General features: G+C 32.7%; 3 protein-coding genes across 4 annotated transcripts; all 3 read left to right on the top strand.

The window, feature by feature from the left end:
• Positions 1–2,492: 2,492 nt before the first annotated feature.
• LOC102587362 (trans-resveratrol di-O-methyltransferase-like) lies at positions 2,493–4,127 on the top strand. Its single transcript, XM_006364266.2, has 2 exons — positions 2,493–3,537; positions 3,645–4,127. Exons 1-2 carry the CDS (start codon positions 2,785–2,787, stop codon positions 3,954–3,956), a joined length of 1,065 nt encoding a protein of 354 aa, XP_006364328.1. The 5' UTR covers positions 2,493–2,784; the 3' UTR covers positions 3,957–4,127.
• Positions 4,128–5,910: 1,783 nt separating this feature from the next.
• On the top strand, positions 5,911–11,394 carry LOC102583828 (trans-resveratrol di-O-methyltransferase-like). Of its 2 annotated transcripts, none has more exons than XM_015303890.1 (2): positions 5,911–6,773; positions 10,960–11,394. In XM_015303890.1, the coding sequence occupies exons 1-2, from the start codon at positions 6,009–6,011 to the stop codon at positions 11,266–11,268; spliced, it is 1,074 nt and encodes a 357-aa protein (XP_015159376.1). In that variant the 5' UTR covers positions 5,911–6,008; the 3' UTR covers positions 11,269–11,394. The 2 variants fall into 2 exon arrangements, with proteins under 2 accessions (XP_015159376.1, XP_006364318.1); XM_006364256.2 differs by lacking the exon at positions 10,960–11,394 and adding an exon at positions 7,869–8,355 and having other exon boundaries at positions 5,919–6,773.
• Positions 8,866–9,864, top strand: LOC102583505 (trans-resveratrol di-O-methyltransferase-like). The gene has a single exon (XM_015303891.1). The coding sequence runs from the start codon at positions 9,365–9,367 to the stop codon at positions 9,809–9,811; it is 447 nt and encodes a 148-aa protein (XP_015159377.1). The 5' UTR covers positions 8,866–9,364; the 3' UTR covers positions 9,812–9,864.
• Positions 11,395–15,304: the final 3,910 nt, after the last annotated feature.

Raw genomic sequence — 15,304 nt, 5'->3', positions numbered from 1 at the left:
ATATTTGGGTTCAGGAGAATTTGTGGTGATGATATCTTGAGAAGAAGAGAGTAGATTAACTATTGTTGAAATGAAATTGTAAGATGAAATTCTTGAATAAAAAAGGAGGAGACATAATTGAGTGATAAACATGGGAGGGGAGAATTAAGAGATAGTGGTTGATTTGGAGTGAAAGAGTTATTTAAGCAAATAATTAATCAATAATAGTTTTAAGGGATGTGGATATCTAATTGTATTTTTAAATAATATATTAATATATGGTATAAAATACTAAAAGTGGTAATATATGTAATTGTTTAAAAGTAAAGATAATATTAGTATATATAGTAGTGATGTATGTCTAATAATGTAGTTTATCCTTTTAATTATTACAGGAAAAATTTTATGGCGTGAGAGATAGATATGAGTTGGTGTATGTCGGTCCTACCTCATTCATACTGCATTCGTCTCCCTCTTCTACTTTTTCCTTTTTCTTTCCTTACACGTTTTATTTTTCTAATTATTTGTTTAATTTTCGCATCAATTTTTTCAATTGTGAATTTTATTTACCCAATTCTTTCTATTATTTATAATATATTTATCTTTTCATTTTGATAATTGATAGGTACTTTTTTTAAAATAAAAATTATTTTATCAAGAATATGAGATGAAAAAATAAAATAGAATCTTATTTTTTTGATTTTTTATATTTTTTATTTTAGTTTAATTTGAAGCATATTACGATAAATGTAATTTTAAATTTTATGAAATATGATGTAAATGTTACACTATTTCACAAATTTAGATCTTATCTAGTTTATGGTGAATAATCATATAAAAAGTATTAACCATAATGCGAAAATAAATTTAATTTTTTTATATACAAATATTTATTATAATCCACTTTGTTATAATATAAAAATTGATTTATTAACCAAATATTTATACTTTATTAATATAAAAAAATGATAAAATTTTGATTTGCTAAGTGAAAAATCAATCAATCAAGCATATATGCATGTATCAAATGAGAGATTTTAATAGCTTAATTGATTGACTACATAGACGTTTATCTCGTGAGTGAAAATTTTCCTAGTCACTAATAATTTCCTCCTTTTCATATTTTTGATATAATAAAAAAATTTAAAATATAATATATGTGTCAATTATCAAATAAAATAAATAAATATGTAAATGATAAAAGGTATTCCATTAGATAAAATAACATTTACAACTGAAAAAAATAATCCGTAAATTGAACTAAAACTTAGGAAAATGAGAAATAGAAAAGGTTGATGGGAAAGAAAGTGAAAAAAGAGGGCTAGGGATAAAAAGTAGGAGAGACGATAAAAGAGGTAGGCCCACACGTTTTTCATTCAAAAATAATCTCTCACATGCCATATCATGAAATGAAATTCCATATTCTCCAAAAAAAATCATAATTTGGGAATTTCAAATAATGATTTGGGATTGTTCAAATACAAAAATTGATCCACAAATTTATATTTTATTAAAACAACTCCACATTTATATCTACTAACCATTTATTTCATATGTATATAAAATTTATAATCATATCATTACTTTTTATAATTTAGTATTCTCACCAACATAAAATTTATTATTACTTTAAATTAATTCCTACTTTATTATTTATATTCACCGAATTTATTTTTTTTTTATCAAATTTATTTATCAACCAAATTTATTACTACAATTTATGTTTAATTTTTTTATTGAATTAAAATTTGATTAATAAATGTTTTATTTATCTAAAGGGGTATATCTTTGACTATTCTTTTCAAATATGTCTCTAAATACTTCTATCCATGATAAGTTGTGTTATCGTTTGTGTAGTTGCTAAAACAATAACATACCCAGTGTGATCCACGTAGGATCTGAGAAGAGTGGTGTGTGTGTAGTCTTACCCCGCCTTGTGAGGGTAGAGAGTCTACTTTCTAAAACTAGATTATTAGTTCAAAGAGTTTGGGAACTGATGTTCGAGTCCAAAATGGAAGCTAGTGCCTTGATACTCTTACTCGTACTCCGCTATTGATTCCGAGACAATGGAGGTAAGTTTTTTTTCTTATAATTGAATCAAATACATGTGTAAGACATTCACTCACTTCAGAGTTCAGAGAGCAGAATAAACCAAATTGAGATGACCTTCTCAACGAAATAATCATAGTTTAGAGTAGAAAGAATTAGACAAAACAAACTTTTATTACTTTTGACAATGCAACAAAGCTTTTCTTATAAGTGGAGAACAAATAGCTTTGTAATAATTTAATATGAGATTTCAATTTTTTTTTGTTTATTTGGTAAGACTGAATAAATAATTGAGACTATTTTAATAATTTTACAACTTATGAGATTCTTATATTTATGAGAAATTATACAATACAAAAAATTTAAATCGCATGTCCAAACAAAACTTCAACTTCATCTCATATTTCATAGTATTATGATTTCATATCATTATTTCATATTGAATAGCCAAATGGGCCCTTAAACTTGTATAAAATTGAATAAATAGACACACATGTCTTACGTGACATCATACATAGCTATTTATGTCCTACGTGGTATATTACCACGTAGGATTCATGTCAACTTTATATAAGTTTAAATGTCTACTTTTATACACCCAAAATTAGAGTGCATAAATATGAAATGAGGCTAAGTTAAAGTACGCCATTTATGTATTGATTGATTGGCTCACCTATCCATATATATGTAATGAAACTCCATCCGAAGTTTATAAGAAGAAAAAGATATCAGTGAAATTCTGCAACTGTTGTTCCAATGGCTAGTGAAATGTTTCAAGGTCAGGCTCATATCTACAAGCATGCCTTGAGTTATGCAAATTGCATGGTTCTTAGTTGTGCAATTCAGTTAGGCATACCAGATGTAATTCATAGTCATAAGCAGCCAATGACTCTGTCTCAACTTGTTTCACAGCTCAAACTTCCTCCTCAAAAATCAGATGCAGTTTATCGAGTGATGCGCCTATTGGTATACTCTGGCTTCTTTGCTACTAGAGATTTTCTTGATGAAAACTCAGAAAACCAACAAGGGTATATTCTTACACCTTCTTCTAAGCTGCTTTTGAAGAGTGAGATACCAAACTTGTCAACTTTTGTTAGAGCAATGGTTGAACCTGCTATGGTGAATCCATGGCAATCTTTGGGGGATTGGTTTCTAGGAGATAAAACCACTCCATTTGAGACAGCAAATGGTGCACCCATATGGGAATTCGGTGACCAAAATCCAAGATTCAACAATGTTTTCAATGAAGCAATGGCTAGTGATTCCCAAATGATGTGTTTGGTTGCAAAGGACTGCAAACAAGTATTTCAAGACATGAATTCCTTGGTTGATGTTGGAGGTGGCACTGGAGTTATAGCTAAGGCAATTTTGGCTGCATTTCCTCATCTAAAATGTACTGTGTTGGACCTCCCTCAGGTTGTTGCTAACATGCCAGACACAAATAATTTGAAATATGTAGGAGGTGACATGTTTCACTCAATTCCCTCTGCTGATGCCATTTTGTTTAAGGTAACATGACTACTATTCTAGCTTTTGTTGGTAAAAAATTTCATCTCTTTGTCTGTCATGCCAAATGTCCATCAAAACAGTTAAAAAATATGACATAATTTTTGCAGCATGTTATGCATAACTGGAGTGATGAGGATTGTGTGAAGATACTAAAGAAATGTAGAGAAGCTATCAAGGATAATAAAAAAAATGAAGGGAAGGTTATTATAATTGACATGGTATTGGATAGAGATGAAGATGAAGATAAAGCAAACATGACTGAAGTGAAGCTCATTTATGATGTAGCAATGATTGTGCTTCTTACTGGGAGGGAGAGAACTGAGAAAGAATGGGAAAAGCTATTCCTTGAGGCTGGCTTTATGACCTATAAGATTACACCTCTCTTTGGACTAAGGTCCCTCATTGAAATTTTCCCTTAAGGAAATTGATGAACTAGTTTAATTTCCCTTCCTTTTATTCTCTTGTACTTTTGAATTAATCATTTTCATCTACTTCTTGTCAGTCTTTGGTCTTGGTTGCCCTGCAACATTGGGTCAAATCTCATTTTCTTTGGAGGAATGTTCCTTCTTCAGGCATATGTTGAGATTTGCTTTTGGTTATTGCAGTTGTTTTTGAATTTTAGTTAGGTTGTTGAGATATTTTAAGTTATTTTAAATTTCAAATTATGCAGATTATTGAAAGTTATTTCAATTCATTGAGAAAAAATTTCAATTATTATTTGCCGTCCATCTTTTAAAAAAACCAACAGAAACACTGAAATAAGAGAAAATGATCAAATCTGTATGCGTACTATAGGAATACATAAATGTCACGTTTCAGTTTATTCCTCGTGCGGATGCCATTTTGCTTGGTATGCACACAAATTTTTATTCTTGACATGCCCAGAAAGATAGTTACAGGTAAATCGTAAACATCAACACAAGTAAAATTAGTAACCTCAAGAATAAAATAGGTTGGATACACTAATTGTATGCAAAATATGACACTTGTTCATTTTCTGTCAGTTTGAAATTGTTTTTCTTCCATTTACCATACTCTACCCAGGGCACAACCTTCTAAACTAGAATAGATTGTGGCAATTGGGTGGGCTGGGTTAAATTTGGGCGGGTCATAATCATGGGTTGTGACAATAATCAGGCTCAGATCCAACTCAACCAAATTTGCTTAGGTAAAAAAAAGAGTTGGGTCAAACGGGTTAAGTTATGGGTTACATAACGTGTCACGATCCAACCCAACCCAAATTTGGTTAGGTAAAAAGAAGTTGGGTCAAAACGGGTTAAGTAATGGGTTACATAAGGGGTCACGACCCAATCCAATTCAATTTTTACTAAACTTAATTGTTTTATTAGAGAAGGATCTAAAATACCCTCGTTTACCTTTTGACCTCAAAATATCCTTGGGGGGTTAACCTTCAGGGGTCTATAATGTCATTTTCACAAATAGATGAATTAGTTCATATAATTAATAATTTCATTTATTACGTGGCGTTATCTGATTGATTGAAAAATTAATTAACTAATTAAAACTTAACTTACCCAACCCAAACCTGGATCCACCTGATTTAAAACTATCGAGTATCGACCAATCCTTTCTAAATCAATTGCCCATCATTCTAAACCCAATTCTTAAAGAAAACCCTAAACATTTCTCGATAGGTTTAGGCTCATGGCAAGAAACAAACACTCTTTATCATTATTTATTCTAGGATCTGTTTTCGTTGTGTATATTATTTTATTATATTATAAATTAAAATTTTAGTAAGCGTCGGGGCGGGGCTTAGGAGCAATTTTGTGCTCTACAAGACTTTTAGTCTAAATTTGCTTTGCCGTTTGAAAAAAATCTCATTTTTATCCTTGAAATATGAATCATTTCATGTTACAATTTCGTTAACGACAGAGATAAAGGATAGAACTGTTATTAGAATGACGCAAATTTTAATTTTTGAATAACAAGAAAAGAGGGAGCTGTCACAATTCTAAGTATGTCATCACAAACCTAATTACATACCTAAAGACAATTAGACAAGCATGCATTTACTTCTGCAAATTAATTGTCACACACAACTAGGGATACCATATATTATACATAAATAACCAATCACTCTTCCCCATCTACTTTCATATACCATATTTTAAATTTGACAAGTTGATAACTTGATATCAATACATAACCTTTGATAGCTTCAATATAGTTGTAATACTTGAAACTTTGAGAAAAAAAAAAAAAAAAAGAATACCCAATACCTTTGATTCAATAATATTCTTCAGCTATAAATTATTAAGTTTAAATTTTAGACATTGTATTTTTATTTTTCAAACTTTCGATTGAAAATCCTTGGAACCGTCAACCTATAAGTCTATTACTAGTATTCAAAGTCAAAGCAGTTGACGTATGAGTTTTACTCTCTAGCCGGCCCTGCAGGCGGCATCCTTAAAAGTTTATATTTGTTTTAAAAGAAAAAGAGCAGGGAAATGGATGTTCCAATGTCTAGTGAAATGTTTCAAGGTCAGGCTCATATCTACAAGCATGCCTTCAGTTTTGCAAATTCCATGGTTCTTGGTTGTGCAATTCAATTAGGTATACCAGATGTTATTCATAGTCATAAGCAGCCAATGACTCTGTCTCAACTTGTTTCTGAGCTGAAACTTCTTCCTGAAAAATCAGATGCAATTCATCGATTGATGCGCCTATTGGTATACTCTGGCTTCTTTGCTACTAGAGAATTTCTTGATGAAAACTCAGAAAATCAACAAGGGTATGTTCTTACACCTTCTTCTAAGCTGCTTTTGAGGAGTGAGATCCCAAACTTGTCACCTTTTGCTAGAGCTATGGTTGATCCTGTTATGGTGAATCCATGGCAATCTTTGGGGGATTGGATTCTAGGAAACGAAACCACCCCATTTGAGACAGCACATGGTGCACCCATGTGGCAATTCTGTGACCAAAATCCAAGATTCAACAATGTTTTCAATGAAGCAATGGCTAGTGATTCCCAAATGATGTGTTTGGTTGTAAAGGACTGCAAACAAGTTTTTCAAGACATGGATTCCTTGGTTGATGTTGGAGGTGGCACTGGAATTATAGCTAACACTATTTTAGCTGCATTTCCTCATCTAAAATGCACTGTGTTGGACCTACCTCATGTTGTTGCTAACATGCCAGACACAGAAAATTTGAAATATGTAGGAGGTGACATGTTTCACTCAATTCCCTCTGCTGATGCCATTTTGTTTAAGGTAACACGATTCTAGATTTTGTTTACAAACTGCTGGTGGTACATCTCTAATTGGAAATTTGATATGCTGAGATTGATGCACTCTAGAATTTCCTCAATCTGATTAACTTGAGGGATGAAAGGTTTTGTTCCCTCCCTCTTGGCCTCAACTAATAAGTAAACACTCTAACTTTGAATATGCACATCTAGACACATCAACTCGTCTCCATTGTGTCAGTTAAACATTTCAATTTACAAAATGATTATCTAGACACCTCCAAATTTTATGTCACATCAATGTCAGGTGTGCACCAGACACAGTGAGGCCGAGTTGGAGTGTTTAGTTGCCACTCGAGATCAAGTTGAGGAGTCTAGATTTGCACTCTCAAAGTTGGAGTGCTTATTTACTAGCTAAGACCAAATTTGAGGGTTTGTTTATGTATTATGCCTTCAGAAATTCCTTTGCAACTTGCTGAACATTCATGTTGAACATATAGTGAAGTAAATAAAAGAAAGATCCTAGGTTTGAGCTCACTGCACCCTTCGTCAAAAAAAAATTTACATTAGGGGCGTGTTGAAGATATAATTAAGTAAATAACTTTACCTCACATCTCAAGAGTTCGTATTGACTTATGTAGTATTTCAATTATTCCCTCCATCCCAAAAAGATTGCCTTAGTTACTATTTAGACATCAAAGATATTTTCCTTGATCTTAATTTTTTTTCCAAATAATTTTTAAATATTTAGAATTGTTAATTTTTATGTAGTTTCTTAATATATAAATTTTATTTTAAAAAATTAAAACATTATACGTCCGAATTCACACCAAACATTAGTTACTTTGATCCTCATATTCCGAATCAAGGCACTCTTTTTGGAAGACTATATAGATTATGTATTAAAGGCTATAGGTCATCATTCATCAGTTCGTGATGTTTACAATGTCTTGTTTAATTTCAGTTACGTTTTTATCTTGCTAGAAGGGGGAAAACAGGCTATTCGAATCCCTGTTCTTTTGATCTCCTCTTGTCTGTTTTGTTGCTCATGCCAATGACTAACAAAAACAGTTTAAAAACTTTGTCCTATGGTTAAGAAAATGTGAGTTAATTTTTGCAGCATGTGATGCATAATTGGAGTGATGAAAATTGTGTGAAGATCCTAAAGAGATGTAGAGAAGCTATCAAGGATAAAAATGAAGGAAGAAAAGGGAAGGTCCTTATCATTGACATGGTATTGGATAGAGATGAAGAAGCAGCAAACATGACTGAAGTGAAGCTCATTTTTGATGTACTAATGATGGTTTTAGTCACTGGAAGGGAGAGAACTGAGAAAGAATGGGAAAATCTATTCCTTGAGGCTGGCTTCATGAGCTACAAGATTACACCTCTCTTTGGCCTAAGGTCCCTCATTGAAGTTTTTCCTTAAAATATTATGTAAGGATTAAAATAAATTGATGAACTACATGTATTGTCGTACCCTTGTAGTTCTTGCCTTATGTTGTATATTGTGTTCCATTATCACACTATTTTGGTGTTGTTATTGTTTCTTTCTTTCTTGTAGACTTTACATTGCTTTTCTTATTAACGACTATGCTTTCTTCATTGTTACTTGTTTTTATACTTGGGTTTGATGCACTTGAGCCAAAGGATTTTCAGAAACAACCTCTCTACCTCCTTGAGATAGTGGTAAGGTCTGCGTACACTCTACCCTCCCCAAACCCCACTTAGTGTTGTTGTAGTTGTGATGAACTACATGTATTGTTAAGGAAACAATCATATGAAATTATGAAGCGTGCGACTAGCTCATCGAACCTTTTTAAACATATGCTTCTTTATACTTCCTCCTGCAAACTATAGCCACAAGTCATGTACACAATAAACTAATTTTAGCAGTTAATACCAATGTGAGGCCTGCTTGGACCTTTTCCCTAAAACTGAATGTGCACAACGTCAAAACTTAATTGGACCTTTTCCCTAAAATCTATGTTGCTCGGACTCTTCAAAAATGCCAACGGGTGCGTGTCGGATTCGCCAAAAGTAGTGTATTTTTGGAGAATCCAAGACGGGTGCAGCATCAAAAGTGGAGAGTCCGCGCAACTAAGCCTAAAACTAAGCAAAAGAGTGGTTCAGTTTCAATGCTAAAAGACAAGAGAAGTCATAGGATAAAATAAACATGAGAATATGCTCTTGTAAGGATAGAGCTATTATTGGTATGGCACACATTTTAATTTTTGGAATAACAAGAAAAAAGGGAGCTGTTACAATTCTGAGCATACCATCACAAACCTAATTACATACATGAAGACAGCTCATCACAAGCTTTGTTCTATCCATAAAATATAGCTCATCACAAGCTAGTTTCAGCAACAAGGTTGAAAACTTTCTGAGCTAATGGAAAAAAATAATAATGTTGAAAGAGCCAGTGAAATTTTCAAAGCACAGGCTCATATTTACAAACATGCATTTGCTTATGCAAATTCCATGTCCCTGAATTGTACCATTCAGTTAGGCATACCAGATATTATTCATAACAACAAAAAACCAATCACTCTTCCTGATCTACTTTCAGCACTAAAACTTCCCTCATCAAAATCAAATGGCATTCATTGACTAATGCGTCTGTTGGTGCACTCTCAATTCTTTGATATAACAAAGCTTGAAGAAAACTCAGAAACAGAAGGATATGTTTTGACAACTTCTTCAAGGCTGCTTCTTAAGAGTGAAATCCCAAATTTGTCACCTTGTGTTCGAGTAATGGTTGATCCTGTCCTTGTCACTCCTTGGCAATTATTGGGAGAATGGTTTCACAAGAATGAAGAAGCGACGCCATTTGAGACAGCACATGGGGTGCCTATGTGGGACTTTTGTGCACAAAATCCAATATTTGACAGAGTTTTTAATGAAGGAATGGCTAGTGATTCCCAAATGATGAGATTAGTTGTTAACGACTGCAGGGAAGGTTTTGAGGGACTGAATTCATTGGTTGATGTTGGCAGTGGTACTGGCATTGTAGCTAAGACCATCTTGGAGGCAGGGGTGGCTCTATGCTTTATAAGATAAGGCTTACGCCTTAGGCCTCCAAATTTTGGGGCCCCAAATTTTTATCAAGAACAAATTACCTGTTAAAAAATTTATAGAAAAAAATAATTATTTATGATTAAAAGTATAATATTTTAAAAATATATTATTTTACCCACTTGAACATCTTTTGTACTTTGTTAAAAATAAAAATTAATAGTGAAAAGTGTTGAACAAAGTGCACTACAAATTCTTTTTTATTTGTTTTTAAATTTTAGTTTCAAGCATTACCTCAAGCATATTAAAATGGGGTATAGCAAGTCATCAATTTCTTGAGATTCTATGGTTCTAACTCTTATCTTTATTCAATATTTGTCAACTTATTACTTATAGAAATAAAATTTGAATAAATATGTATACGAAGTTTGTTTATATTTGAGGCCTCGAATCGAAATTTTCGCTTTAGGCCCCGAATTACATTGAGCCGCCCCTGCTTGGAGGCAGTACCTCACTTGAAATGCACTGTCCTTGATCTTCCACATGTTGTTGCCAATATGCCACAGAGTGAGAATTTAATTTATGTAGGAGGGAATATGTTTCAGTCTATTCCCCATGCTGATGCAATTTTACTTAAGGTATGCACAAAAGTTTCATCCTTAACATGTTCTAGTTTTATTTTGCTTGATATTGGAGGGGGGGTGGAATTACAGAAAAGAAATTTGGCTGCATTTCCTCACCTAAAATGCACCATGTTAGACCTTCTTCATGTTATTGCTAAAATGCCACAGACAGAAAATTTGAAATATGTGGGAGGTGTCATCTTTCAGTTACTATACGGTTTCTGTATTAAAGGCTATAGGCCATCGGTATCATGAGCTTGCTATTGGGGTTGAGTTAGGCTCAAGTATCATATCTTTACTTTTTTTCTTGCTAGAAGAGAGAAATAGGCAATTTAAATCCCTATTCTTTAGAATTCCTCTTGTCTGCTTTTTTGCTCATGGCAATGTCTAACAAAACAGTTAAGACTGTCCTATGCTTGAGAAAATATGACATTTTGCAGACTGTTATGCATAATTGGAGTGATGAAGATTGTCACGAGTTTGTGATATTTACAGTGTCTGTTATCCTGTCCATGTCAATGTCCAACAAAACAGTTAAGAAACTGAGAAAACATGACATAATTTTTGCAGCATGCTATGCATAATTGGAGTGATGAGGATTGTGTGAAGATACTAAAGAAATGCAGAGAAGCTATCAAGGATAAATATGGAGGAAGAAAAGGGAAGGTCCTAATCATTGACATGGTATTGGATAGAGATGAAGAAGAAGCAGACATGACTGAAGTGAAGCTCATATTTGATGTACTAGTGATGGTTGTAGCTACTGGAAGGCAGAGAACTGAGAAAGAATTGGAAAAGCTATTCCTTGAGGGTGGTTTCATGAGCTACAAGATTACACCTGTCCTTGGCCTAAGGTCCCTCATTCAAGCTTTCCCTTAAAATTATCTGCTCTATGTCTCTTAAGCTTCATTTGTTTTCATTAAGATTAAGACGTTTGAATCTTAATGCACTTCTGAACGATTACAATACTGTCTCTAGATCTAAGCACATAATGATAATGATTGTTTGTTTTTCAACATCCAAATGTGCATAATCTAAATAAATATACAATTCAAATAAAAAATTAATTAAATATTAAAAAAATATTAATTGAATAAAATAAAATCATTATTTGATAAAAGAATGTAATAATTACGTTCACTAATGATAGTAGAGATGGTTTTTAGTGATGGTGATGGTGGTACTGATTGATGTTAAGTGGATAGTAATGATGGTGTTGATAGTTGTGATGGTGGAGGTGGTTGGTGTTGTAATGGTTGTCAATTACCAAGTCATGAGCCTCTAAAGAAAGATAAAATCGCTAAGTACATAGAGCCTTCGGGGCATATATTGGAATACTGAAACAATTGAATATGACTAATAAGGATAAAATCCCCCACCGAACGAATAGCAGAAGAATGTTGAATATGGATGCTGAGTCCAGCTGGTGGTACCAACCTCAATCTTCATCCAGAAAGGAAGAGTAGGCTCTCATTAACTATCCTAAATGGTGCTGCAGGACATAGTGAGGTAAATATGAAATGCAGTAAAACATATATGTAACATTGGTTATCAAAAAAAAAAAACATATATGTAACATTTCACAGTCTGAAACTATAACTGGTACTTCTATTGAAATTTGTAACTGAAACTAATAACTGGACTGAAACCGAACTGACAGTTATTCTTGAAACCTTATTTTATCAGGAAATATTCTATTATGATAAGTTACGAATAATGAACTTGCATGTGTGTGACTGGTGCTACGTATGGGGAGGGCCAACTTAGCTTACGAGCAAGAATGGGGTAGCTAACAACTCGCCGCTTTGGCACTCATGCTCGGGGAAGTGGTAACTTCGCCCAGCTGAATGTGATCAGATTAATGTACTGAAACTGGATGCAGGAATTACACAAAATGCACAAATTAAGACAATCAAGTAATTTTATTCACACAGAAGTACTTCAACATAATGCAATTATTTATCTGAAAACTGTGCTAGGATAGAATACGGAGAGTTAAGCACTCTGCTTGTCCCCTAAGAACTTAACCTCAAAACTTCTTTCAAACACTTGGTAGACATGCTTTTGTCAATAATCCATTTAGGAAGGTAGCCTTAACGTACCTCAACTTTCGACTGAAACTTGCGTTTTTAACTTCCCAGATATCCGTCAAATGCCGAAATCTACAACCATCAGGCCTGAACACATCAACACAAGATAGTTCAATATTTCTTGAAAATCTCAAATTTTCATGCTAGGGTTGCGTTTTAATCAATTTAAGTCTGAAGTTATCCACTAGAATTATTCCATCAAATTTTGACTAATTCCTAATTTCCTATTTCCATTCATGGCTTCTTTCAGTTCCACAAGTAAACTACTACAAAAAATATTGAGCTTTATGATTTCATACTATCCCAATAATACCAATTTGTCAGTTCAAGATAGTGGGTTTACTTTTGGAAGCAATTCCTCAAACCCTACCCTTTAACTTAAAGGGTTCTTGTTGACATTTCCGGTAATGTAACTATTCATAAGTTAAACTAGTGTTAATTGACCCAAATTAACTCAAACTCTGCTGGAATTATTACCTTGGATAATGTAAGTAAGCAGTTTGTTTTTGCCTTCAAAAGCTCTTTAAATGCTGAAGAAGTGGGTTTTTTCTCCCTCTAACTGACCGTATTTATACTTTCTGATTGACGGACACGCTGAAAACAAGTCTGAGTTTTCGCCCCCATGGAGCGCCGGTTCCTGCCGCCTTGGCCAATCAAACACACTCTCCTATCCTCTCTCATTCCCTTGGCTCACCCTTCTCTCTGTGTATATGTATTTTAGAGTGTATATAATAGCAAAAAATTATGTGTCTTAGGTGTGTTGACTTGAAATATGATATGAGATTATAAATCAATGAGATAATAAATACTAATTATTATTTCAAATAAGAAGAACTAATAAATATGGTAAAAATGTTTGTGTAATTAGATAGTTTTTCCTTTTATATTTCTATTGTCCGACCCCTTTATACTTAGAAACACGTCTGAATAAGTTATAACTTATTTTTGTCTTTGTTTAAAATATATATTATATACATATATTTTTATTTATCCAAACATTTCCGAAATAAATCAATCAAAACATACTCTAAATCCTTCATCAACCATAGCCTAGTTTTGAAAGTCACCGAAATTATAAGATCATATATATGAGCAGAAATCTCTTGCATGAATTCAACCTTCTAGATCTTTTTTCTATTACTCGCCAATTTCAATTATTTATGTGAAGTTGTTTAGAAGAGAAGAAGAACTTGTCTTTAAAATTTTAAGAAATGCCTCCAAAGGAGATCAAACCCGCGACAAAATCCCAATGTGCATGAACCTTAAGCACCCACTTATGACAACTGAGCCAATTCACTACTTATTACAGAGTCCGGAGTCTAAAGGGCAAAAAAAATTGACAAAATTTCAAAAGGGCACATGAAATATTTTTCTAACCAAAAGGGTAAAATCGCTACTGACGCAGCGATTTTGCTTTGACGCCGTTAACAGATCAAAATTGCTGCTAGGGCAGTGATTTTGTCCAATTTTATTTTTTTTCGAAAATCGCTGCCATGACAGCGATTTTCGTTATTTTTCTTTTTTATTTTCAAAATTGCTGCTATTGCAGTGTTATTCTTTTTTTAAAAATAAAATCCCTGTCTTGGCAGCTTTATTGGTGGAAATTTATTTATTTTTTGTGATTTTTTTTTTCTGAAATTTCTGCCAACTAGTCAACATCAAAATGACTAAAAAAAATATTTTTTTAGAAAACGCTGCCTTGGCAGCGATTTTGGTGAAAATTCTTTTTTTTTTTTAAATAAAATCGCTGCCTTGGCAGCGTTTTTGGTGGAAACTTTTTTATTAAAAAAATCTCTGCCAATTGGTGGAAATCTTTTCTTAATATTTTTTTTTATAAATATCGCTGTCAATTTTTTTTATTAATATTTTTTGTTAAATTGGCAACGATATTTATAAAAAAATATTAAGAAAAGATTTTCACCAATTGGCAGAGATTTTTTTAATTTTTTTTTTTAAATAAAAAATTTTCCACCAAAAACGCTACCAAGGTAGCGATTTTGTTTTTTTTTTAAAAGAATTTTCAGCAAAATCGCTGCCAAGGCAGCGTTTTCTAAAAAAAAAAAAAATTACTCATTTTGATGTTGACTAGTTGGCAGAAATTTCAAAAAAAAAAAAATTCCACCAAAAAGCTGTCAAGGTAGGGATTTTATTTTTTATTTTTAAAAAAGAATAACACTGCTGTTGCAGCGATTTTGAAGAAAAAAAAAATCGCAAAAAATGCTACACGGGCAGCGATTTTGATCTGTTAACGGCGTCAAAGCAAAATCGCTGCGTCAGTAGCGATTTTGCCCTTTTGATTAGAAAAAAATTTGATGTACCCTTTTGAAATTTTTGTCAAAAAAAAATTTCCCTTTAGGCTCCGGATTCTTACAACTTATTACATGGGTGCTCATTCTTTAATTTTATCTCATTACTTCAAATTTCTATATAAATATAGTTAGTTCGATACGAGATTAATGAGTGCTGGAGCACCCGGAAAGGGGAATGTAGATCCGCCCCTGCTGACAGAAGACAGTCTTAGCGTAATTGATAAAGTTATTATTATGTGATTAGAAGTTCATGAATTCTTATAGTAAAAAGAAATATATTATATAAATTGAGACAAAAGGAATACTTTTATTAATTTTAGAAATGTTCTATTACCTCTGTTTCATCTGAATAAACCATCTTTGATGGGGAAATTTTATATTAAAAATTTAGTTGATTGACTATTTAAGCTTTCAACTTGTTGATGAGAATTTGATTCACACTTTGTAAATTAAACTTGTGCAGGGTTCAATTTTGTGAGAAAGTCAAATTCCTTAACTTGCACTGATGATGCAACT

Source organism: Solanum tuberosum, unplaced genomic scaffold (assembly GCF_000226075.1).
Source record: "Solanum tuberosum cultivar DM 1-3 516 R44 unplaced genomic scaffold, SolTub_3.0 scf00476, whole genome shotgun sequence".
Taxonomy (NCBI): Eukaryota; Viridiplantae; Streptophyta; class Magnoliopsida; order Solanales; family Solanaceae; genus Solanum; species Solanum tuberosum.
Note: the sequence above shows the minus strand (reverse complement) of the source record. Positions and strands in the feature narration are given on the sequence as shown.

Coding starts and splice junctions, on each gene's coding strand:
- LOC102587362 (XM_006364266.2), top strand. CDS start 2,785: ATGGCTAGTGAAATGTTTCAAGGTCAGGCTCATATCTACAAGCATGCC. Junction 3,538..3,644: donor CTGATGCCATTTTGTTTAAG/GTAACATGACTA, acceptor TAATTTTTGCAG/CATGTTATGCATAACTGGAG.
- LOC102583828 (XM_015303890.1), top strand. CDS start 6,009: ATGGATGTTCCAATGTCTAGTGAAATGTTTCAAGGTCAGGCTCATATC. Junction 6,774..10,959: donor CTGATGCCATTTTGTTTAAG/GTAACACGATTC, acceptor TAATTTTTGCAG/CATGCTATGCATAATTGGAG.
- LOC102583505 (XM_015303891.1), top strand. CDS start 9,365: ATGCGTCTGTTGGTGCACTCTCAATTCTTTGATATAACAAAGCTTGAA.